The sequence below is a fragment of the Mobula birostris genome, chromosome 30 (genome assembly GCF_030028105.1).
Source record: "Mobula birostris isolate sMobBir1 chromosome 30, sMobBir1.hap1, whole genome shotgun sequence".
Classification (NCBI taxonomy): domain Eukaryota; kingdom Metazoa; phylum Chordata; class Chondrichthyes; order Myliobatiformes; family Myliobatidae; genus Mobula; species Mobula birostris.
Genome location: NC_092399.1, coordinates 16,278,639 through 16,304,063, shown reverse-complemented (window position 1 = coordinate 16,304,063; position 25,425 = coordinate 16,278,639). Strand labels below are relative to the sequence as shown.

At 40.9% G+C, this 25,425-nt stretch overlaps 1 protein-coding gene across 1 annotated transcript; it reads right to left on the bottom strand.

The window, feature by feature from the left end:
* Positions 1–22,543: 22,543 nt before the first annotated feature.
* On the bottom strand, positions 22,544–24,079 carry gja9a (gap junction protein alpha 9a). Its single transcript, XM_072247403.1, has one exon. It carries the CDS (start codon positions 24,077–24,079, stop codon positions 22,544–22,546), a length of 1,536 nt encoding a protein of 511 aa, XP_072103504.1.
* Positions 24,080–25,425: the final 1,346 nt, after the last annotated feature.

The following is a 25,425-nucleotide window of genomic DNA, read 5'->3' as shown; positions in this document are numbered from 1 at the left end:
CTTGCCCAAGGGTGACCTGCAGGCTAGCAGAGGGAAAGAGCTCATTACATCTCTTTCCATCACTTTCTATATTTATTACTGGGGCTGATATACATTATGTAATTTATATCACATTAATATAATTTTAAAAATTATAGGTCAATGAAAATAGAAAAAGGTCTATTTCTGGATAAAACCAGAATATGCTGAAATAGTCAGACCCCATCTCTGTGAAGAGAAACAGCATACCAAATTGTAGACTCTTCCTTCTAGAAATTGATCAGTCTTTTGCATATTCACATATTGAAGCACTGAAGTACAAATATCTCATGACAACCTCCAAGCAAGTGGGACAATATATCGTTTTGAAACAAAATTAAAATTAATTGTTAATGCAAAAAAATTGAAATAATTGCAAATCATTGTCCTTGATTTGCTTTAATATTCTGGAGCACACAGTCAAATATCGTTGCGTCCTTGGCATTTCAACTGATTATTCTTCTCTCAACCAAGACTAGTAAAACGGAATAAACTTGCAAGTTGTCTTGTTATTCTATGTGGGATGGTGTTCTGTATAAGTTGTATAGCCTTATAATGGAACTTTGTATTGTATTACGTGTGAAATAATGTGGATTTTGTGCCTAGAAATTGAATTGTTGTTATATGTGGGATCTTAGTCTGTATGATGCTAAGAAGCTTTTTTTGGTGTTAAGTTGCATTAGTGTGATCGCTTGACAAATCTGCTGAGGTCACAGTGCTTTTCTTTTAGCATTGCTCTGTTATATATGGGCTCTAACACCTGGTGAGTATAATATTCACTAACACATCTATGCCTTTCTGCATACTCTCATCATGGCCTTTCCAGCCTCATAGCCACTGATGCACCGTATGCCTGACTTCCCTGTTTGCTAAGGGAAAATTGTGCTGACGATCCAACAAATTCTGATGTTTCCATTGGGAACTCTGCAGGTCACAACCAAATTACTTTGCGTGGAAAGCACTCAATTTTAAATCTTTGGGAGAACCCTATTTAGTTTTAGCAATAAATACAACAATGTTTTAGCATACCAACAAAGAAGAAATCAAATTTCTAGGCAAAGATATAGTCAATTTTCTTGATGATTTATTGTATTGTGTATCTCTGAGATCTTTTTCTTTGATTCCATTCTGACACATTACAGAGCATACACGTGGGAAGCCAAATGAAGGATTTTAATTAATCAGCTGAATACTTCAGATTCATTTCAGGTTTTCCCATATCCATCTTCGTTTATTAAATATTTTAGTATATTCATCAATGTTTGCCATTTTGATACTTTTGATAAGTATTGAGTTCCATCAGTATTCTGACAAACATTTTATTGGATATTTTCCTGAGAATACTATAAATTCATAAAACTGTAATGCTTCATATGTTGTATTATATAAGACAAGCAGATACTGCCTCACTGTGCTAACAGCCTGGCTTTGATCCTGACCTCTGTGTAGAATTTGGCTGTTCTTTTCACGACTGCGTGCCTTTCCTCCCAGCACTTGGGTTTCCTTTTCCATCCCAAAAGACAAGCTGGTTGGGTAATTGATTACTGTAGATTTTGCCTCAGTGGCAAGAGAAATCACAGGGGGAGTTCATGGACCTGTGTGGGACAGAATAATTTGCAGGGATACAAAAAAAATAGAGAGTGAGATTAAAGTGATTGGGAGCCAACATGGCTGGGAATGGTCCTGGTTTACACCCTTCCCATTTGAAAACTCCTTTTCCAATTTTTATATTATTGTATTACAATAAAAGTTTATGTAAGTGATTCAGGAAATGATTATAATTTTTTGAAAGTTTTTCTGTACATTTATTGCATTGCATATTTTGACTTGGTATTATAAGAAACTATTGTCAGGTACAAAGCATGAATATATAATTTTAATAAGTGGGTTGTGCACTATTGTAAGATCCATTACCATTAAGACACGTTTCCAATGTGCATATCTACAGCAAAATAATAATTCTCTTTTACAAAGTAGTTACTGATTTTTTTCCTTTACAATAAATCTTCTTTTATTGTAACTTGCATCTCTTCTCTTTTAAATTGCATTTTTAGGTGGTATGGCGAGGAAGCTGCTATTTGTTACGGCTTGTGAAAATCACTGATTCTACAGAAATCCGTGCGCCCCCTCACCATTCTGGTTAATGGGATCTTTACTGCTGATCCTTTACAAAGTTGGTTAAACATTAACATCTCATTAAACATCACAATCCAAACATTCGTGAAAAAAACCCTGCAGTGTTTCCAAGTTTGAAAATTGTCTCTAGACAGTAATATGACAACGGAATGAATGTTGATATTCTTGTTGCAGCCGCGACAAAAATTCAAAAATTCTTCATCAGAGTATTCTGAGGTCACAAAGGCACCAAAGTCCTTTAACGTGTAATAGTCCCAACCCTTCCAAATTTCTATTCATCACATTAAACTCTTTACTTGAAATCTCCAATCAACTTTGAACTATAGATCAAGGTTACTGTTTCATCCTAGATAACTACTGTGAAACTACAGTCTCTTGGTTCCATTTATATCTATCCAGTCATATGCAGTCACCAACAGTGGTATTCCTTTTTATTCCCATAACAATACATCAAATGTTTCCAAGGATATGTTCTTGGATCTTTTCTTTTTACTTAAATATTGATCCACAGCTCTAAATTTCATTCATCCATCACTTCAGTGCTTTGTCTCCCAACAGTACATCTTGGTTAAACTATACCATATACACAAGAGATTCTGCAGATGCTGGAAGTCCAGAGTAACACATACAAAATGCTGAAGAGATGTTTTTACTTTTTTATTCATTTCCACAGATGCTGCCTGACCTGCTGGGTTTCTCCAGCATTTTGTGTGTGTTGGTTGGCATCCGTCTGTCTGGAAGGACAATGGGTGATGATAATCTTCATCACAAGCCTGGGCGGAAGGTATGGAGATCCTAAGATGACCAACAATCAAGATCCCCCTCTTGGCCTTACCAGTGTAGTCCAACGGAAAGTTTATGAAGCAGTATATTTGGACCAGCTTGGCTGCAGGAGCTGCTGGAATGACGTCCAGCCACCTTAGGAGCTCCACTCCGGATTTGCTGTCTGGATTTACTCCTGTAACCTCCGTCTGTCCCAAGGCTGCCCACAAGGCAGTGGGGCTACTTACCCATAGCCAGGGATCTGGTTCACAAGCACCACACACCGGCGGGCTTGCGTGCTAAGTGTGCAGGGGTCAGACCTCCTCCCCGTCCTCTGTAGTTCAGCCTGAGTCCGAAAGGAGTTCAGTTCCCGTGTGTCGCCAGCGAGGAGGCACTACATGAGGCTTGCTGTTAGAGAGGCTCTGTACTGGCAGGGAGTTAAACTATACCATAATTTTTAAATTATCATTTTTGCTTTCAGATCTCTGAATATTCTCACCCACTGTATTATTGCCCCCTCCCTTCCCGATCTAAAAGCCTTTGGGTTATGTGGATATGTGCACTCCTCGCATTCTGCCCATTGATCAATATAGCTGTTCTATTTTGGAAGCTGTTTTTTAGGCACCCTAGATACTTTTCTTTCTTAAATTTTCTCCACCAAGCCCTCTGCTGCTTTGCCCCTCTTTCACCCTTCCAGGTTCCCTTATCTCTTCAACCAAGTGTTTGGCCACTGACTGTCATATCTTCTCATGCGGCTTTGTGTCACATTTTGATAACGCCCCGTCAGGTGCTTTGGCATATGTTACCACATTAAAAGCACTATGCAACTGAAGGGTATTGTCACCGCATATAAATCCAAATCTGTTCCCTTTTCATTTTGTTTAGCATTGGGGTAGGTTGCAAGTTCATCTCAGTAACCCTCCCTTTCAGCGTTCCAGATATCGTTAGAGAGAATCGTCACACAAGGATAATTTGTAGAAGAAGACATCTAGTGTGCACCACTACAGCTCCTGGTGGAGTCTTCTTTATTACCATTCACTCAGGAATGGCACAGAGTAAAAAGAGAAAAGTATATATTTTAATATGGCAGGAGTGGGAAAGAATGGAGGAATATATCTCCTAAGAGTCAGCCTTCAGTAAACAAATTAATATTTCAGACCATAAAAAATTGGAGCAGCATTGGGCTATTTGCCCCATCGAGTCTGCTCTGCCATTTCATCATGGCTGATCCATTTTTCCTCTCAGCCCCAATCTCCTGCCTTCCCCCCATATCCCTTCATGCTCTGACCAGTTAAGAATCTATCAACCTCTTCATTAAATATTCTTAAAGATTTGGCATCCACAGCTGCCTGAGGAAAAAAATCCACAGATTCCCCAACCTGGCTGAAGAAATTCCTCCTCACTTTCATTCTAAAATGATGCCCTTCTATTCTAAGGATGTGTCCTCTAGTCTTAGACTCTCCCACCAAAGGAAACATTCCCCCCCCCCCCACATCCACTCTATCAACATTTTTCACCATTCAATAGGTTTCAATGAGGTCACCCCTCATTATTCTGAATTCCAGCAAATATAGGCCCAGAGCCAAACAATCCTGGAATCCTTTTCGTGAACCTCGTTTGAACCCTCTCCAGTGTCAACACAACCTCTCTAAGATAAGGGGCCTCACCAATACTCCAAGTGAGGCCTCACCAGTGCTTTATAAAGTCTTGACATTACGTCTTTGCTTTTTCCAAAATAAATTGTGATATTAGTTTGCAGCTTTCAGTAATGCTAGATTTTTTTTAACAATTCCAAATACGAAAGGTTTTCAAGCACAAGTCATTTCTCTCTCTTCTATTCTGACTCTCTCTCTGCTTTTTTTCTCCATCCATTGCTCCGTCCCTGTTTCTAAATGAGATCATTCAAAACCTAATTAATTCCTGAACTTCAGTTTGAAACTGCTTTAAGAGTGCCATATTTAAAGGGGCAGTTTTCATCCCAGGCAAAGATGAGCAGGCTGAAATCCTTCTCATTTAAAATGTGACAGTCAGCAAATTCCTGCTTTATCACCAAATTCCCAGCTCCATGGACTCGAGAGCTAAATGAATAACAACATTTTTGTTTCAAATTTGATAGAACAAGACTGCAAAGGAATGTCAGTTTATCTTTCATGTAGACAACATAAGGCTGCAGATATTAACATGGCTTTATCTTTATTTCATCTTATTAACTTCTACAGAATGCTGTATTGAATTTGCATGAGAAGCAACACTCGGCATAATGGGGAACAGGGTTATGATAGGCATCAGAAATTCCAAATGGACAGCCTTGATTAATCCTTTTATACTTGTGTTAGGATCATTAACCACATATTCCATTCCTGCACTCTTCAGGACTGGTAGAACAGGAAGAGTGTTTACATCTCTGTTGGCTAGAAGGGCATCCTCCCAGCACCAGTGTCTTGCTCCCATTCACTACTCCAGTCGTCTTTATGGCTCATCATAATATGAATACCTCCCTTGTCTTGGTTTGGAGGCTTGCGTGCCTCAATGACCAATGTTGGCTGGAGTCAGGGCTTCGTGCTTTAGCTGTTGGTATGGTCACCCATGCCAAAAAGGTCATAGGGTAGAGGCCAAACTAAGAGCGGTCCACCAGTCCTCTAGGTTCAGTGGTTCAGCTCAGGGCTAGCAACCTCGACTGATAAAACAAAATTGTTACAGAAACAGCAATGAAGAATCCGATATCTGAGTGTGATGGTATTCCTGAGTCTCCACCCAGGACTTACTTGACTGGCAGTAGTGAAAACCAAAGGGAAGATATTGACACACACAGTGAAACCGCCGGAGATGAAGGACCTTCATTGCTGCCCGCTACATAACAGGCAGTCGAAAAGAAAATGAAAACCAATATATTCTTTGCTTGCAGCAAATGGAGTCTGTCCCATAGAAACTGAGCTGTGACCGTTTCAAACTTATCTCATTCAGGGGATATCTGTTGGTCAATGATGTGTCTTTAGAGATTATAACCCATTGAATGCCACCAATAAGCAAGTGGAATCTCCAAATAATTGTGAGCGTTTTACATTAATGAATATGTGCTGATGGGCCTCTGAGTACTTTTGAAGTTTTACTCCTAGCCAGGTTCCATTCACCTCACTTTGAAAAACCATCAACAGCAGCAGCAGTATGGAACTTTCCCCTGCAAAAAGTTGTGGGTGTTGGAACAACTGATAAGTTCACAGTGAATGTACTATCAAAGTACATATATCTCACCATATACAACCCTGAGATTCATTTACTTGCAAGCATACTCAGTAATGATAATAGAAACAATGAAAGATCTCACCAACAGGGCAGGCAACAAACTGTGTAAACACAAAAAGAAAGAAAAAAGAAATATAATAATAAATAAATAGGCAATAAATATCGAGAACATGAGATGAAGGGTCCTTGAAAGTAAGTCTATAGGTTGCGGGAACAGTTCAGTGACAGGGCAAGAGACGTTATCCCCCTCTTGTTTCAGGAGCTTGATGGTTGAGGGGTAATAACTTCCTGAACCTGGAGGTGTGAGTCCTGAGGCTCCTTTATCTTCTTCCTGATGGCAACAGCAAGAAGGTGGTGGGGGTCCCTAATGATGGACGGTGTTTTCTTGCTTTCAAGACTGGGATCAATAAACATTTCTTTAATGTCAGTGAATAAAGCACTAAACAAATCAGCCAAAACTTCATTAAATGGCAGAAAAAAAAACCTGAGGGACTGAATGGCTTACATATGTGACAAGATATAAAATGTGAAAATAGAATAATTATTTTTGACCCATGCAGAAATATGAATCAGTTTCCTCATAACTTTGCGTGGTTGACTTTCAGGTTCTTGGTAAAATGAGCAAGTTTACCAAAAGGGATTTTCTGAGATTTCCTCTAAAAGCTTCACTCTGATCATGCAGTACTTCCTTATGTAAAGCATAGATGTTCCGTTTTTATCAGAAGTTTTTCTGTCATTATGGCACCTATTGGAGTGACCAGTAGAAATTCTAAAATCATTTCTGTCAAGATTACAAAAACTCTACAGATCTAATTGTGGTAAATCCTGGAGACAGTTGCTTCCTGCATTTGCTTTCACACAGATGGTATTTGATCAATTACAGTAACTACCTCTGAAGGTGCCTGACTAAAGTCCAACGCTATCTTTCATAGTTTGTGTAACACTTGCAGTATCATTAATAAAAGTGTCATCACCAGCTGCAATTAGGGTAAAATGAACTGTAACTTAAGCAAAGCATTCCATCTGGTTCATTAATTGGTAATTCTAAACCTGAAGGAAAACAAAAATCACATTGATTATAGATGTAGGCTAGGGTCAATACTACATTGTGGAAAGATATCACCAACTCCACTTTTATCTCTTCACATAATCAGAGATGATAATGTAGACTAGAACGATGAGTAAGCGGAAAGTGTCACAAGAGAGAATGAGTTAGCTAAAAGGCTATTCAAGACATATTCAATAAGACCATAAGACTTTGGAGCAGAATTAGGCCACTCGGCCCATTAAGTCTACTCTGCATTCCATCGTGGCTGATCCCAGATCCCAATTACTGGGGAAAACAAACCAAAAAGTTGAGTCAATTATTATTGTGTTGAATGATTTTGCTCTGCCTTATCAGGTTATTGCTTTGAGTTACAGAAACTTCAGCTTTTATCACTAAAACTGACCTTGGCCATAATCAAGAGATACAGTGAATGTACGAGGGGTGATTAATAAGTTCGTGGCCTAAGGTAGAAGGAGTCAATTTTAGAAAATCCAGCACATTTATTTTTCAACATTGTCCCCTCCTATATGTACATACTTAGTCCAGTAGTTGTGGAGCATACGGATCCCTTCTTTGTAGAAGTGGTCCACAACAGGGGTGATTGATAAGTTCTTGGCCTAAGGTGGAAGGAGATGAGTTATTAACTTCAAACTTTCTGCATTATCACTCAAAGAGCTGAACTGCACGTGCATGTAACGAGAGCGTCTTGGACCTCCAGGTGGTCCACAGCAGGGGTGATTGATAAGTTGGTGGCCTACAGTAGAAGGAGATGAATTATACAGCTCTCGTTACATGCATGTGCAGCTCAACTGTTTGAGTGAAAATGCAGAAACTTTGAGGTTAATAATTCATCTCCTTCTACCTTATCAATCACCCCAGCTGTGGACCACTTGCTGGAGGTCCAAGACGCCGACTTCTACAAAGAAGGGATCCGTATGCTCCACAGCTGCTGGACTGTGTGTAAATGTAGCAAAAAATAAATGTGCTAAGTTTTCTAAAATTGACCCCTTCTACCTTAGGCCACGAACTTATCAATCACCCTTCGTATAATCTGTTACTTATAATGTTATAAAACGTTCATGCTGGACTTTTCTGTTATTTAAATGACTCATTAAATGAGAAATATTGTATTACTAAATGAGAAACAAACATGCTATTTTTGTAATTTTAAGAATTTATGAAATAGTGAATGCACTGTATCAGAATGCTGAGGTTGCAGTCAACAGTTTTAAGAACAACAACCCAAGTACAAAGGAAAATAGTAACACGAATCCTTTTGTTTATCAGATCACATGTTTCTCCCTGTTGGAGGCAACTTATTGGACAAACAATTCTTCAAACTTCCAGTGGTTCCTCATTGTTGAAGCAGAACTTTTTCTTTATTATGCTCCCCAGTTTCTCTCTGAAGGCTTGCTCCAGAGTTTAGGAACCTAAATAAACTTGAGAATGCAACTTCGTAGTTGAATCATTTTTGGGCATTTCTTGAATCACCACCATCTCATTACAACAGGATGGGCAGGAGAGGGGCGGCAGACATTGTAAGGGAGAGAAAAAAATGAAAATGTTGCAGCCAAGCCTACTACTCCTGCGAAACATTTCCAGTTTTGAGGGAGGCAGATTTGGCAGAAGGGTAGCACAGGGAAATATACCCATTTCTGATATACATCCTATCTTGTAGAAACTAAAAAGGATTTTTTTTGATTTTAAAAAGAGCATCAGTCTGGTTTTAAATTGGAAATTGTTTCACAGATTTGTAATCACTGAAAGTTAGTAAGCTAAATCTAGATTTTCAGAATGATGTTATTCTTTCGTTCGTTATGTGCCGTATCGTATGACATGGGTGATCTTGGTCTTTTTATGACTATGATTGTTCTTGGCAATGATATTATTAGGTATTGTAAATTTCATTCTTTTAGCTGATTATATTAATATAATAACTATGAGTAACACGCTGTAAGGTTTCACTGCTAATGTAATGGTTTCTCTGTAGCAGCAATGTTTGGGTTATGACTAGAGATAATGAGGGCTTTGGAATGTGAGAGGCAGGTTATTCTTTCTTGTGAGTCTGAGAGAAGGGGTTTCGCGGTCTTTGGTTTGACGGAAGTTGGAGAGAGAAGATGCCAGAATGGGGAAGTTGTAGACTGCAGGACGAAGTGGACTTAGAATGGGGTCAGGAGTCAACGCCCGGGAGAAAATCGATGGAAAACGAACAGACAGGAAAATCATGAGCTCCAACATTGCGAAGTTGACTGTTTCATGAGAATGGGCCCTTTTTTTTGTTGTTTCTTTACTAACCCTATAGTCAAATTTAGAATTATAAAACTCAATCGTTTAATTGTATATTGTGTACTGTTTGTTATTTCGTGGTACTGATTTGTAACAGGGGACGCATCAAGCAGCATCCACCCAAACAAGATTTCTCAAGTCTGGCCGGGTCGAGGGCTGTCTATCCCTTAAGTAAGCCGCTAGTCGAACCTGAGGGTTACATATGCAATAAACTTTATTAGTGACCTATACCAATGCTCCCTTTATAAAGCTATTTTGTTGGGTGGTGAAAATCCATTATTATTATGTATTAGTACAGCCTAACCTATTATAATGATACTGTTGCAGTAAAATAGGGAAAACGGCAGAAATAAGTTTATCAACATTATTTTTCTAAGTGCTGATAACAGCTTAAATGTTACTTTAAAAAATGCACACATGGTCATTGTAAAGAGTCCATCAGATTTATGAGATAGAGTAAATCTGCATGCAATAATCCTCAGAGTCAACAGAGATCAGATGTATTGGGAGATATCAAGAGGGACAGGGAGAGCCCAATGTATTAAGCATTTGGGAAAAGTGGTTCAGAGTGAATATGTTGAGAAGGAGAACATGCACTTTTAATCAGACTACTCCTCAGAAGTATCACAAGGACGAGAAAATCTGCGGATGCTGGAAATCCAAAGCAAAATGCAGGAGGAACTCAGTAGACCAGGCAGCATCTATGGAAAAGAGTAAACAGTCAACATTTTGGGCCAAGACCGTTCATCAGGTCCTGATTTTGTGTGTGTTACTCCTGAGAAGTGTTTGCTTGGTAGCAACACAGCTTGCATTTATAGCATCTTTCATGGAATAAAAAACCCTCTGATACATCCCAAAAGAGCTAGCAAAACAACCCTGACACATAGTCTCAAAAGGGCCTATTAGGGCAGTTTACCGATCTGGTCTTAAAGAGTTGTATTTTAAGTAATGTTTTAAAGGACATTGTGATAGGAAAACAGAGATATTTGTTAGTCATTTTCTGACAGACTTGGACCGTTGAAGTTGTGGCTACCAACAATGGAGTGATTAAAATCAAAGATGAACAGCAGATTAGAAAGAAATACTTAATGGATAGTGGAGGCAGTAAGGAGAGGTGAGGCTGTGAATGAATTTTAAATTAAATCTTCTGATTATAAAACTGGTGCACTGGCAAAACAGAGCAAATAACACTGGATTGCTAGGAGCGCATTTTAGTGTGAGTTAAGATGTGGGTGGCAAGGTTCTGGATAGAAAATGTGTAAGATGGGAGGCCAGAAGAAAGAAGAATGAAATAGTGTAATCTGAAGGTAGCACTTTCATCAACAGGTGAGCTAGGGAAGGGGCAAAGTTAGACAATGTTATGGAATTGAAGGCAGGTGATCTTGCTATTGACATAGATATGGAGTTGGAAGTTTATCTTCAGGTTGAATATGACGCCAAGGTACAAACATCATGACTACTTCAGATAGATAAGGGAAAGTTACAGTACTTGGGAATAGAATTTATGGTGAAGATCAAGGGCAATAGTCTTTACCAAAATCTACTTGGAGAAAATTTATGCTAATCATGAACCGGATGTCTGACAAACATCAGAGTTCAAAAGTGGTGGTGCTGACACCACTGTTAATGTTTAGAAATGTTTGTTCAGTTGTTGTCACTGCAAGAAGGCAAGTAGGTAAAAACTAGGAGGAGATAGGAGTAGATATTTCCGGGACTTCTGAGAAATGAGAACATGAAGGAACGTCATTGCAGATGATCCTGGAGATAGATCGGGACAACCAATGATTGAAAGCACAAGGATGTCCCTGATACCCGGACAACTGGAGGAAGATGGTATTACCAACCATGGCAGATGTTGCAAACTGGTTAGGAAGAATATAAAAGATAATCTGCCATACCCAGAACCATGTTGGGTGTTACTTGTGAGTCTCATCAGGACTATTTCAGTTTTGTTGCAGGAACAGAAACATGATTGGAAGAAACCGAAGATAGAAGTATGGGAGAGATGGGCATGGAATTGGAATTCCCATAACTTCCAAGAACTTTTGGCATTGTTGTTAAGTTAGGGACAAAGCAATAGCTTACTGAGTTAGAGAGATCAAACATGTTTTGTTTCTGAAAAGAGAATAGGTGAGCAGAGCTTTGAAAGGGAGCAGGACATTCAAAGTATCAGCTAACTCAAGGACTGTCATGGGGGAGATTCAGTGCAAGGGAATTTGGAGAGTGAAAAATCAATACTCGGGATATTTCCTGAAAAAAAGATGGTCTTACAAAAGGCATGAGAAGAAACAGGAGCACAACTAAAGATATGAATTCAATGTTAGGGCAATGTAGATAAAACAAAACTTCATTTTATCATTGCATTGCTGTGAATTGTCATTGAGTATGGTGATAAACAAGCAGACGTGCTTATCAATACTTGTTCATTACTAATGTTCACTGGTAATGCTAGAACCTAAAGAAATTGTCATAATTAAAATGTTAAAACATTATCATAACATTTTTACTCAGTGTTAAATAAACGCTGATAAGCGTTTATCAGTTAAACAACATACTGCCAAGTGTTTCCATATGGCTATCCTTATATGACTTACAAAGGTAGCAGCAGTGTGGTAGTTCATTAATTTTAATCGTCTCTGGCTGTCTCTGTGGGGGAAGGTGCTCCTCAGAAGATCAGAAATCCCTGGATGTGAGGTGAGCATTGAAATCCACCACCTGGCATATTGTAAAGTAAAACTGACTATCCACTGCTCTCAGCACTATAGTTCACTGCACCAGCCTCTGAGGCCATATCTGCTGTATTATCAATATTATATCAATCCTACAGCAATAGTATGGCATGAGTATCAGGTCTTTCCAAAATCCAGATGGACAATTGGAGCACAGTTGACAGAAGTTGCATTAAAACACTGATTGCAGCACTTTCCTTCCTTACAAATGTCAGGTAAAAGGAGTATCTCCACAGCCCCTCAGCGCAGTGAAATGAGAGAGCTGTCTGCTCTTAGCCCATTAAGCATGGGACTTACTGCGTTCCCAGTGAGTGGAGAACATACAATAATTCATTCCAGTTCAAATGCAAAATTTCAGCAGCTCCTAAAGCCATCAGTCACTGACTCTGTTTTTTCATAATGGTTAAGAGCTGAAGTACTGTGATCTGAAAGGGAAGAAAAGGAGAAATGAATGAACACGCCACAGGAACTATGCAATCTTAGCAATTATCTTACTGCTGAAAGATGAGGAGGAATAAATTGCCATATTTTTCCAACTTGTTGCAGCTGTAGACTAATTGTAGTCAATTTTAGTGTTTTCCCAAGTAAGATCATACTAATTACAGACAAACTTGTAGATTTAAATAAGTTATTACATCATTTAATTACATTCATTCTTGGTTCCTTGGGACATTTTTCCATTTTAAAGACAGTTCATAAACATACAATATGCACAGAGTTATTTGTTTCCATGATTTTTGTCCATTAAAAAGATTTTAAATATGTAGTCCTGATGAAGGGTCTCGGTCTGGAACATCGACTGTTTACTCTTCCATAGATGCTGCCTGACCTGCTGAGTTCCTCCAGCATTTTCCGTGTGTTATTTTCGATTTCCAGCATCTGCAGATCCTGTCGTGTTAAAAATACTTAATGCTGAATCTATTGGTCACCATCAAACTTCAGATGAGATATTCCATTATTGATTAATTAGATGCTTAGAAAGTCTTGTCTTTGAGTAATCAGTGTTATTATATTCAGACAGATAACACTAAAAATACTAAGCTCTAAAAATAACCCTTTCCTTACCATGTTGTTGGATCAATGATGAAAAGTGTTCATTTCATTCTCTGGACCAGCCAGTTCAAAGGTATGAGGGCATCTGTAAAATTTCAGTTTGCCAGATAATGAGTGAATTATTATTGTTAATCCTCTCTGCACTTTGTGGTGCATCAGCCGGCAAGCTTTTCTTTAGCATTCGTCTGTTTTTTATAGATGGAAAGCGTGCAAGGAGCCGGCCGGATTTGATCCCAGGACCACTCGCCCGGCAGTCCAGTGCTGATGCCACTACACCACTGGCCAGAATAAAGAATGAGTACTTCCTTCCTAAAGGAAGACATCCTCCTATTTATGCAGAGGATAAAACCAGGATCTCCCAAAGTAGAATATAGAACATAGAAATCTACAGCCTGTTCAGCCCACAATGCTATGCCAACCATGTAACTTACTCTAGCAACTACCGAGAATTACCCTCCCAATAGCCCTCTATTTTTCTAAACTCCATGTACCTATCTAATAATCCCTATTGTATCCAACTCCACCACCATTGCCGGCAGTGTATTCCCCCCACCCACCACTCTGTGTGAAAAACTTACCCCTGACACCCCCTCCATACCTACTTCTAAGCATCTTAAAACTGTGCCCTCCCGTGTTAGCCATTTCAGCCCTGGGAAAAAGCCTCTGCCTATCCACACGATCAATGCCTTTCATCATCTTATACACCTCTGTCAGGTCACCTCTCATCCTCCGTCGCTGCATGGAGAAAAGGCTGAGTTCACCAATTCTCATAAGGCACACTTTCTAATCCAGGCAACATCCTTGTAAATTTCCTCTGCACTCTCTCTATAGTATCTACATTCTTCCTGTAGTGAGGTGACCAGACCCGAACACAGTACTCCAAACAGGGTCTGACCAAGTTTTCGTATAGCTGTAACATTACATCACAGCTCTTGAACTCAATCCCACAGTTGATGAATGCTAACACATGCCTTCTTAACAACACCGTCAACCTGCGCTGCAGCTTTGAGTGTCCTCTGATCCTCCACATCGCCAAGAGTCTTACCATTAACAATATATTCTGCCATCATATTTGACCTACCAAAATGAACCATTTCACACTTATCTGGGTTGAAGTCCATCTGCCACTTCTCAGCCCAGTTCTGCATCCTATTGATGTCCCGCTGTAACCTCTGACAACCCTCCAGACCATCCACAACGTGCCCAACCTTTGTGTCATCAGTAAACTTACTAACCCACCTTTCTACTTCTTCAACCAGGTCATTTATAAAAATCACAAAGAGGAGGTGTCCCAGAACAGATCCCTGCGGAACCACTGGTCACCAACCTCAGTGCAGAATACAAACCATCTACAACCACCCTTTGCCTTCTGTGGGCAAGCCAATTCTGGATCCACAAAGCAAGGTCTCCTTGGATCTCATGCCTCCTAACTTTCTGAATGAGACTTGCATGGGGGACCTTATCAAATGCCTTACTGAAATCCATATACACTACATCAACTGCTCTATATTCATCAATGTGTTTTCTTACATCCCCAAAGAATTCAATCAAACTTGTAAGGCACGGTCCGCCCTTGACAAAGCCATGTTGACTATCTCTTATCAGATTATGTCTCTCCGAATGCTCATAAATCCTGCCTCTCAGGGTCTTCTCCAGCAACTTGCCCACTACTGAAGGAAGACTCACTGGTCTATAATTTCCTGGGTTATCTCTACTCATTTTCTTGAACAAGGGAACAACATTTGCAACCCTCCAATCCTCCAGTACTTCTCCCGTCCCTATTGATCATTGCTAGAGGCTCAGCAATCTCCACCCTCACTTCCCACAGTAGCCTGGGGTACATCTCGTCCGGTCCTGGCGACTTATCTAATTTAATGATTTTCAAAAGCTCCACCGCATCCTCTTTCATAATGTCTATATGCTTAAGTGTTTCAGTCCACTGTAGGTCATCCTCACAATTGCCAAGGTCCTTTTCTCTAGTGAATACTGAACCAAAGTATTAAGTACCTCCGCTACCTCCTCCGACTCCATGCACTCTCGCTCCTGATTGGTCCTATTCTCACACGGCTCATCCTCTTGCTCTTCACATACTTGTAGAATGCCTTGGGGTTTTCCTTAATCCTGCTTGCTAAAGCCTTCTCATGGCCCCTTCTAGCTCTCCTAATTTCATTCTTAAGCTCCTTCTTGGCAACCTTGTAATTTTCTAGAACTCTATCAGCGCCTAGTTTCCTGAACCTTTCGTAAGCTTTTATTTTCTTCTTAACTCAATATTCCACATTCTTTGTACACCATGGTTCTTTTACCCGACCATCCTAACCCTGCCTCAAAGGAACATACCTATGCTGAATGCCATGCAAATGTTCCCTGAACAATTGACACATATCTGCCGTGCATTTCCCTGAGAACATCCGCTTCCAAGTTCCTGCCTATTAGCATCATATTTTCCCTTACCCCAATTAAACGTTTTCCCAAATTGTCGACTCTAATCGCTCTCCAGCACCATGGTAAAGGAGATAGAGTTGTGGTCACTACCCCCAAAATGCTCTCCCACCGAGAGATCTGACTCCTGACCAGGTTCATTTCCCAATACCAGATCAAGTACAGCCTCTCCTCTAGTTGGCTTATCTATGTATTGCGTCAAGAAACTTTCCTGAACACACCCCTCGCTCTCAGGAGATGCCAGTCAATGTTAGGAAAGTTAAAATCTCCCATCACAACAACCCTACTATTTGATTCACTTTCACTTTTGGTTTAGAGTTGCACATCGATGAAGATGATTGATGAAATCATGAAGGATAAAAAGAATCAAGAGTAGCACAACCCACCGAGCTTAAAATTCAGCATATTGTGAACCTTAAACAAGACATCTCATTCTTTGATTCCAAAACTCTAAGTCAACAAACCACACAAGATCACAAGACTTCCTTACTGATGCATTATGAATCAGTTTTTCCCTCACCCCACCTCCGCCTTTATTCTTCCTCCCTCCTACACACCACATCTAAGCTGGAACAAGCTTTCAGTATCATATTTAGATATTTACTGGTTACTGTCTTTAAGAAGATTCTTCAGAATGCTGCACTGTACGGTTTGCCTAAGTATTCCCAGATGTATAGCTGAAAGTAAAGCAGATCATCTCTATTAAGTAGCAGGAGATCCACAGTGAATTGACTTCTTTGATTCAGACCTGGCTTGCCCTTAGAGGGCAGTGGTTGATATGACTTACTATGGCTGGAGGTCTGTGATTTGTGGTATTGTGCAGGGATCTGTACGGGGACCTCTGTGTATTTTGCCAGTCTTCTATGCTATCCACAACACCACAAATCTTCATATAATCTGCAAAGCGACTAACCCATCCATCTAGGTTATGGCTTGGTATAGATAGATCAGAGGTTCCCAGCCTGGTTAATGGTAGGAGTCCAAGGCATAAAAAAAGGTGGGACATGGAGATTAGGAAAACAGAGGGGTATCCGGTAGGGTAATTCTAGTGTAGGTTACATGGTCCACACAACATTGTAATGTGCTGTAGATTTCTGCGTTCTATATTCAAACCCCTGATTACAGATGGATAATCTGGATGATAATGTAGCAGGGTGGGTTAGTAACTTTGCCGGTAATATGAAGATGTGTGGGCCACGTGGCCAAGTGGTTAAGGCATTGGACTAGCAACCTGAAAGTCGTGAGTTCGAGCCCCGGCCGAGGCAATGTGTTGTGTCCTTGAGCAAGGTACTTAATCACACATTGCTCTGCGACGACACTGGTGCCAAGCTGTATGGGTCCTAATGCCCTTCCCTTGGACAACATTGGTGTCGTGGAGAGGGTAGACTTGCAGCATGGGCAACTGCTGGTCTTCCATACAACTTTGCCCAGGCCTGCGCCCTGGAGAGTGAAGACTTTCCAGGCGCAGATCCATGGTCTCGCAAGACTACCAGATGCCTTTACTTTGGCTTTAATATGAAGACACAAAGCAACTTTGCAGATGATACAGAGACTGGAAAAGGATACAAGAGGACCTCGATCAGTTGAAGAGCTGGGCGGAGAAACGGCAGGTGGTGTTTAATCAAGCCAAATGTGAAGTGTTGAATTTTGGGAGATCACATTTGAAGAGACAGTACGCTGCTAAAGGCAAGATCCTTAAGTGCTGATGAGCAGAGGGATCTTGGGGTTGAAATGGATAGCTGCCTGAAAGTGACTACATGGGTTGATAGGCTGGTAAGGAAGGCAGGTGGCACGCCTGCCTTTATTAATCAAGGAATTCAGTTCAAGGTTCAGGAAGTTATCTTCCAGCTTTATAAAACTCTGGCCTGGAGAACTGCATTCAGTTCTGATTATAGGAAGGATGTGGGGGATTTGGAGAGAATGCAAAAGAGTTTTATCAGGATATTGCCTGGATTATATGCGTGTCCTACCAGGAGAAGTCGGAAGTTGGACAAACTTTGTGGGGGGGGAGGGGGTCACTATTTCTGGAACGGCCGATGCTAATACGTGCAGTGCACACAGAATGCTGGCGGGACTCAGCAGGTTAGGCAGCATCTGCGGAAAGAAACAGTCAACGCTTCAGGCCGAGATGCTTCGTCGGGACAGGAAAAACAGATGAGAAGTTAGAGCAAGAAGGTGGGAGGAGGGGAGGGAGAAGTACAAGATGGTAGGTGGTAGGGGGAACCGGGAAAGGGGAAGGGGGTGAAGCAAAGAGCTGGGAAGTCAATTGAAAGAGATAAAAGGCTGGAGAAGGGGGAATCTGATAGGAGAGGACAGAAGACCATGGAAGAAAGGGAAGTGGGGTGGGGGGGGGGAGCACCAGAGGGAGGCAATAGGCAGATAAGGACATGAGGTAAGAGAGTGAAATGGGAATGGGAATGGTTGGGTGGGGGGCAACTACCGGAAGTTTGAGAAATCGATGTTCATGCCATCAGGTTAAAGACTACCCAGATGGGCTTGTTCCTTTGCTGTGCTGTTCTATATGTCCGAGCTACGTAAAGAGCCCAAAGTATATGGCTTGTCAGTGGAAAGGGCTTAAATTCCCTGATCTCAATTACATATCTGTTCATGTTTATATTAAGTAAAATATAAAGAGATGCCATTGAGTGAAAATAATTAGGAAAGAAAGATCAGAAAAATGCATACTTCAGGAAGAATTTATTAAGGAATTTTTGGCAGTGGGAAGAAATGGGAAAGTCAAAAGCTAGGATTTCCATTGAGGTTTCCAAATATCTTAATACCCTTTCCCATACTACTAAGAAATATATAAAATATAATACACATCTCCATTAGAATGAAGCTTTGTTTTCTCATTCCTGTAGACCGCAAGTCTGTTTACTTGACATCGAACCAGCTCCCATTCTCTGCTCATGGCACATTCCATCATTGTTTCTCATATTCAAAGTTGAATCTGAAAAAATTATTCTAGAACGTCCACTTTATTGCTTCATTCTGACATGAAAACTGATGATAGTAGAAGTAAGGCACAGAAAATGCCGGAAGGACTCAGCAGGTCAGGCAGCATGTATGGAGAGGAATAAACAGCCGCCATTTTGGACCGAGACCCTTCTTGGATGTTTGATCACACGCAGATGGAGCACTTGCTCATAAGCACCTGGAGAACATTTGCCAGTATTCCCATTCCAAAACATGATCCATTTCATTAAAGCTCTCTGGTCGTGCTGAGAAACAGACTACATTTCAACAGATGTCAGAACATTATTACTGGACATTTTTCAATGACATATAAGTACCACTAAGATGTATTGATAATAATAAAACTAAAACAGATGCACTGTGCTTCCAATATGCAAACTTTCTTTCATAGTAACACAAACTGTCAAAAAAACCTGTATTTTTATTGCAATATCAGATGTGGCCCATCAAACAGCATGATCAACCATTTAAGGAAAACCTTTGATACATTATTTGCAAATTCAACACATATTTCTAAAAATAATTTCTACAATAAACAAGTTTGATTTCTTGTTGTGTTCCACTATATAGTATTTCCAATTAGGACTAATTAGCAAATTTGTTAAAAGTTTTGGTCCCCTAATCTGAGGAAAGACATTCTTGCCATAGAGGGAGTACAAGGAAGGTTCACCAGATTGATTCCTGGGACGGCAGGACTTTCATATGATGAAAGACTGGATCGACTAGCCTTATACTCACTGGAAATTAGAAGATTGAGGGGGGATCTTATTGAAACGTAGAAAATCCTAAAGGGATTGGACAAGCTAGGTGCAGGAAGATTGTTCCCAATGTTGAGGAAGTCCAGAACGAGGGGTCACCGTTTAAGGATAAAGGGGAAACCTTTTAGGACCAAGATTAGGAAAAACTTCTTCACACAGAGAGTGATGAATCTGTGGAATTCTGTGCCACAAGAAACAGTTGAGGCCAGTTCATTGGCTATATTTAAGAGGGAGTTAGATAAGGCCCTTGTGGCTAAAGGGATCAGGGGGTATGGAGAGAAGGCAGGTACAGGGTTCTGAGTTGGATGATCAGCCGTGATCATACTGAATGGTGGTGCAGGCTCGAAGGGCCGAAAGGCCTAATCCTGCACCTATTTTCTGTGTTTCTATGTTTCTATCAGTCCACTAACTTGCACTCTCACTTTATTCCAGTAGATGGCGTGGTTCATAAGCATCTTGCTGATGAGCAGATCAGTAACCATAATCACCTATTTAGATTAATAATATGCTCAGCAGCAAGGAGGTGCTTATGACTTTATCTCAAATGCACTTAATGAAAGAGAACCAGCTCCTGCCTTCGCCTAAAATCACAATATTGCATGGGATGGTGAGTCCTTGAAAGGATTAAAACCTTTCCTTTAAACACAAGATTCTGCAGACGCTGGAAGTCTTGAGCAACACACATAACATGCTGGAGGAGCTCAGCAAGTCAGGCAGCATCTATAGATAGATAGATAGATAGACATACTTTATTGATCCCGAGGGAAATTGGGTTTCGTTACAGTTGCACCAACCAAGAATAGAGTATAAATATAGCAACATAAATAATTAAATAGTAATATGTAAATTATGCCAGATGGAAATAAGTCCAGGACCAGCCTTTTGGCTCACGGTGTCCGACCCTCCAAGGGAGGAGTTGTAAAGTTTGATAGCCACAGGCAGGAATGACTTCCTATGATGCTCAGTGTTGCATCTCGGTGGAATGAGTCTCTGGCTGAGTGTACTCCTGTGCCCAACCAGTCCATTATGTAGTGGATGGGAGACATTGTCCAAGATGGCATGCAACTTAGACAGCATCCTCTTTTCAGACATCACCGTCAGAGAGTCCAGTTCCATCCCCACAACATCACTGGCCTTACGAATGAGTTTGTTGATTCAGTTGGTGTCTGCTACCCTCAGCCTATGTAGGGGAATAAACAATCAATGTTTTGGGCTGAGACCTTTCATCAGGACTCTTTTGACTGTTTATTCCTCTGCAGCATCTGGATGCAGTCTACATGTCTTTGTAAGGCTGAGGTTAGTAGATTCTTGATTAGTCAGGGCATGAAGGGATATGGGGAGAAGGCAGGAGAGGGAAAATTGGATCAGCCATGATGAAATGGAGGAGCAGACTCGATGGGCCAAATGGCTTAATTCTGCTCCTATATCTATATGGTCTTATCTGATGCCCGATCTACTAAAATCCTACCTTTAAACGAGATGAAAGCTTTTACTTAATTGCAGCATGCAACATTCAGACAATCTTATTAAATGAAACTATTGTCTCAAAGAGAAAAAGAATGAAATGATTAGAACATTTGTTCGTTAAGAATTAATGAAATGTACTAAGCTGATTATGAAACATTTTATCAACATTACACAAATAACATAAAATTGAGAAAAAAGGTTCGGAATCAGACTTCTACATTTCATAACTTGCTCTTACATTTCTTAGTAGAACATGTAATATGTTGAGCCAGTTGTTAAATTAGTGTTCATGGTGTCAATGATAGGCACATATAAAGTTAGCCTGTTGGCTCTGCAGAAAATTCAATTAATATCCACAATTTCATTCATCATATTGGTTGCTCCCTATAAGTAGTGTAAGGATTGTTTAAAACCTCCTCTGACAGAACAAATGGTGTTGAAATTTTTAAAAACAAGAGAACATCTGCAAATTTTCAATAACTGGTTTACCATTGTGAATTATTTCTGAAACGACTCCCTTAATGATCTGCGGCTTTCTACAAAAGAAATAATGAATCTCACTGATGAATTCAGTTGATCCAAATAACTTTCCCCATCAGTAAGCAAAGAAAAACTTTTTTTTGAAAATCCCTTTCATGATATTATCTGAATAACCATTATGTTACTTTATCTCTTTGGAGCATCCTTGGATAATCTTCAATCAGTTGCTTGTACTGCACAGACCAAACCGTACACAATGTGTACCAAGGGTCTTGAAAGACTGCCTGAAGTCAATAATCAAAGCTGATATCCAATAACCATTTTGACAAGCCTGCACTGCGGCTGACACCAGTTTCACACTTCAGTTATTGGTCTGTTAAAATGTATTTGCAGCACTGAGGACTGTGTCAAGCAAGGCACAAGATTGTGCCCATGTCTATTTTAATCTGTGCTTTCAACACTTCAGAACTGAGTTCCCTTAGTCCCTCTTTCCATGCGTTAATCAAGAGGCTTCAGCTAACCACTAGTTCCTAAATATTTCTCTCAGCTGCTAACTGATCTGCTGTGTTTTTCCAGCTTGTTTTTAACTTTTATTTCAGATTTCCATCATCTACAGTTTTCTTTAACTTTCAATCCCTAAATTACCTGTTTAAATTATAAACTGGAGAACGACTGCAAAGCAACACACACAAATTGCTGGAGGAACTCAGCAGGCCAGGCAGCATCTATGGAAATGGATAAACAGTTGACATCTGGGGCCTAAACCTTTCTTCAGATCTGAGTTGGAAAATGTGAACCGTTTATTCATTTCCATAGATGCTGTCTGACCCGCTGCGTTCCTCCAGCATTTTGTGTGTGCTACCTGTGTGAACTGTTGACTGTGCCTGACACAATGGGGTTTAACCCTTTCACTTCTTTCTCAAGGGAAAAATAAACGTTTGATGTTCAAGTTGTCTTAATATGTATAGAATATATGTCAACGAGAGGTTTGGGCTGTAGAGACTATTCATTATATCTTGACCAGATTTTCATATGGAATCAAACAACCCTAATCCGAAGGTAAACTAAGAATTTGAGACAACAGAACCTTAGGTTGCTAAAAAACCAAATTGTATTCAACAGAGATAAGGTATTAATTAAACTAACGCTCATATCTGAAGATCGGTGGGAGCACGCCTGCCGCTGGCGTTACTTGCCAATGACATTCTCCGTGAGGGAGAGAGAGCCTGGGGGCTGCCGCCATTTCCGCTATGCTTCGACTCTGAGCTGGATTCGCAGATGGAATCAGGGGTGTCGGATCTGCTGGGCCGCTTGAGGTCTGTTTCCGAAGCCGCCCTGGACCGGGTGGCAGCGAAGCCACATCTTCCCCCGTCACTCGGTTCGGATTCCGTGGCAGAGCCGCTGTGCTCTGCCACCGTGGCGCAGTTCAGGGTGGCACTGACTCGACGTGGCTTGCGACTGGAGCTGGCTGAAATGACAGGGAATGAAGGCATACCTGCGGGAAGGGGCGGGTACAGCACCCCGGCGGTCGCGGTCGCTGGTTCCATCTGACTGGCTGGATGGCAGCCGCCGACGGGAAGGGAGGCAGTGGTTGGCTGCTCCAGCTCTTCGCCACGCTGGCTTGGGTTCTCTGATCCACTGGACTTCTTCTGCCTCTCACCGGCGCTGGAATAACAGTTTGTATTAAACTGATTGGCTCCTGGCTCCTGCTCCTCAACTTTCTGAAACGGTTTCTGATCATCTTGAAGGGCCTTGAATCCAGGCGGCGGCGTAAATATTGGGTACATGGTGGACTCCACCGGTTTCTCAAGCAACAGGTTATAACCGCTGGGGGCAGTGGGGATCATTGTCTGCGAAGGTCTTGAGGTGGAGACGCAGATTTGCTGAACGCTCGAGTTTTTCTGCGGTTTATTTATGTAGAGATCCCTCACGTCTTCTTTCAGTTTGGGGTAGTATCCAAAAAGCCCCAGCTCAATCTTCTTGCAGCCTAAGTGAATGATTTCCAGGATGTTTAGGAACAGGGAAACCGCGGCAATGCCCAGCACGAATACCATGAACACTGTCTTCTCGGTGGGTCTTGAGACAAAGCAATCAACGATATTGGGGCAGGGAAGCCGCTCACACTTGTACAGGGGATCCAGTTCAAGTCCGTAGAGCAGAATTTGGCCCATCATAAACCCGACCTCGACCACGGACCTGGTGAGGATGTGAAACACATAGGTGCGCAGAAGAGACCCCCTCAGCGGTGCTTTGTTCAACTTCCTGTGCTCTAATTGCCTCAACTCGCGCTCCAACCTCCGCCTGTCCTCATCCATTGCGTACGTCTCTTCGAGTTCGCCCTTCAACTCAACCTTCTTCTTCTGCCTCTCTTTTTCCAGTGCCCTGAGTCTATACAGCGCATGGCCCATGTACACCAACGATGGTGAGGACACAAAGATGACCTGCAGGACCCAATAGCGAATGAGGGAGATCGGGAAAGCTTTGTCGTAGCACACGTTCCGGCAGCCAGGCTGCTCTGTGTTGCAGATGAATTCAGCCTGCTCGTCATTCCACACATCTTCAGCGGCCACTCCAAGGACCAGCATGCGGAATATGAAAAGGATGGTCAGCCATATTTTCCCAACAATGGTGGAGTGGACGTGCACTTCCTCCAAAATCCCCCCAAGGAAATTCCAGTCGCCCATCCTCACGGCTTTATTTCAGTATGGCATCCTGATAACAGAGATGATTGTAATGTCAGAAACGCAATTTGATCAACAGATAATAATTCGATGCATTTAAGTTGACAGGTTTGTTAAGTGAGGTATTTAGAGTCATAGAAAAGTACAGCAGAGAAACAGGCTCTTTGGCCCATCTAGTCCATGCTGAGTCATTCAAACTGCCCTACTTCCATCGATCTGCACCGGGCCCATACCCCTACCAGCAATGTACCTGTCCAAACTTCACTGAAACTTTGAAATTGAGTTTGCATGCTCCCACTTGCTCTGGCAGCTCATTCCACATCGTCATGATCCTCTGAGGGAAGAAGTTTCCCCTCATGTTCCCCCTAATCTTTTCACTTTTCACCCTTAACCTATGACCTCTAGTTGTAGTCCCACCCAACCTCAGTGGAAAAAGCCTGTTTTCATTTATCCTGTCTATACCCCTCATAGCTTTATATAGCTCTATCAAATCTCCTCTCAATCCTCTACGTTCCAAGGAATAAAGTCCTAACCTATTCAATCTTTCCTCATAATGCAAGTCTTCCAGTTCCGGCAACATCCTTGTAAATTTTCTCTGTACTCCTTCAATTTAGTAGCATTTTTCCTGAGGGTAGGTGACCAAAACTGAACACAATACTCGAAATTAGGCCTCACCAACGTCTTATACAATTTCAACATAATATCCATAGTTGGAATTAAATTACAGATCATTCGTGGTATTATGGAACAGTCTGGGTGGGACAAATGATTCTTTGATGGTCCCATATTTTATACATTAAGAACACTCCATTGCACCAAAAGAGATTGACAAGTTAATTTTCTGCGAACTATTTGACAAAATTATACTAGGGAGTACCTATTTAAAGTACCTGTTACCAATAAATACCCTAGAACAAAGGTTCACAACCTTTTTCATGTCATGAAGCTTTACTATTAACCGACAGGTCGGGGACTAGAAGGCCCTAGAATATATGTGGAATATATGTGAATATATATTCAGCTAAATGACAGAAGATAATATTTGAAACCTGTCACATAGATAGAGTTAAATCATAACCTCACAAACCAATAATTAAATTCATTTTAATAATCGTTGTTACAAATGAGGGAGGATTATGAATCGTTTGGAAATCAAATATAATCTTCTTTGTCCCTACAATGATCTTCAATACATTCCATCTATAAGTGTGCATATTTTCAGCCTTGCTTTTCATCACAATTCCTTTAATGCACATTGAATAGAAAAATAATTCTGAGGTGCTTTAAAACATAGAACACAGCAGAATACAGTATGAGCCCTTCAAACCATCCTGATGTCCTGGCTTGTA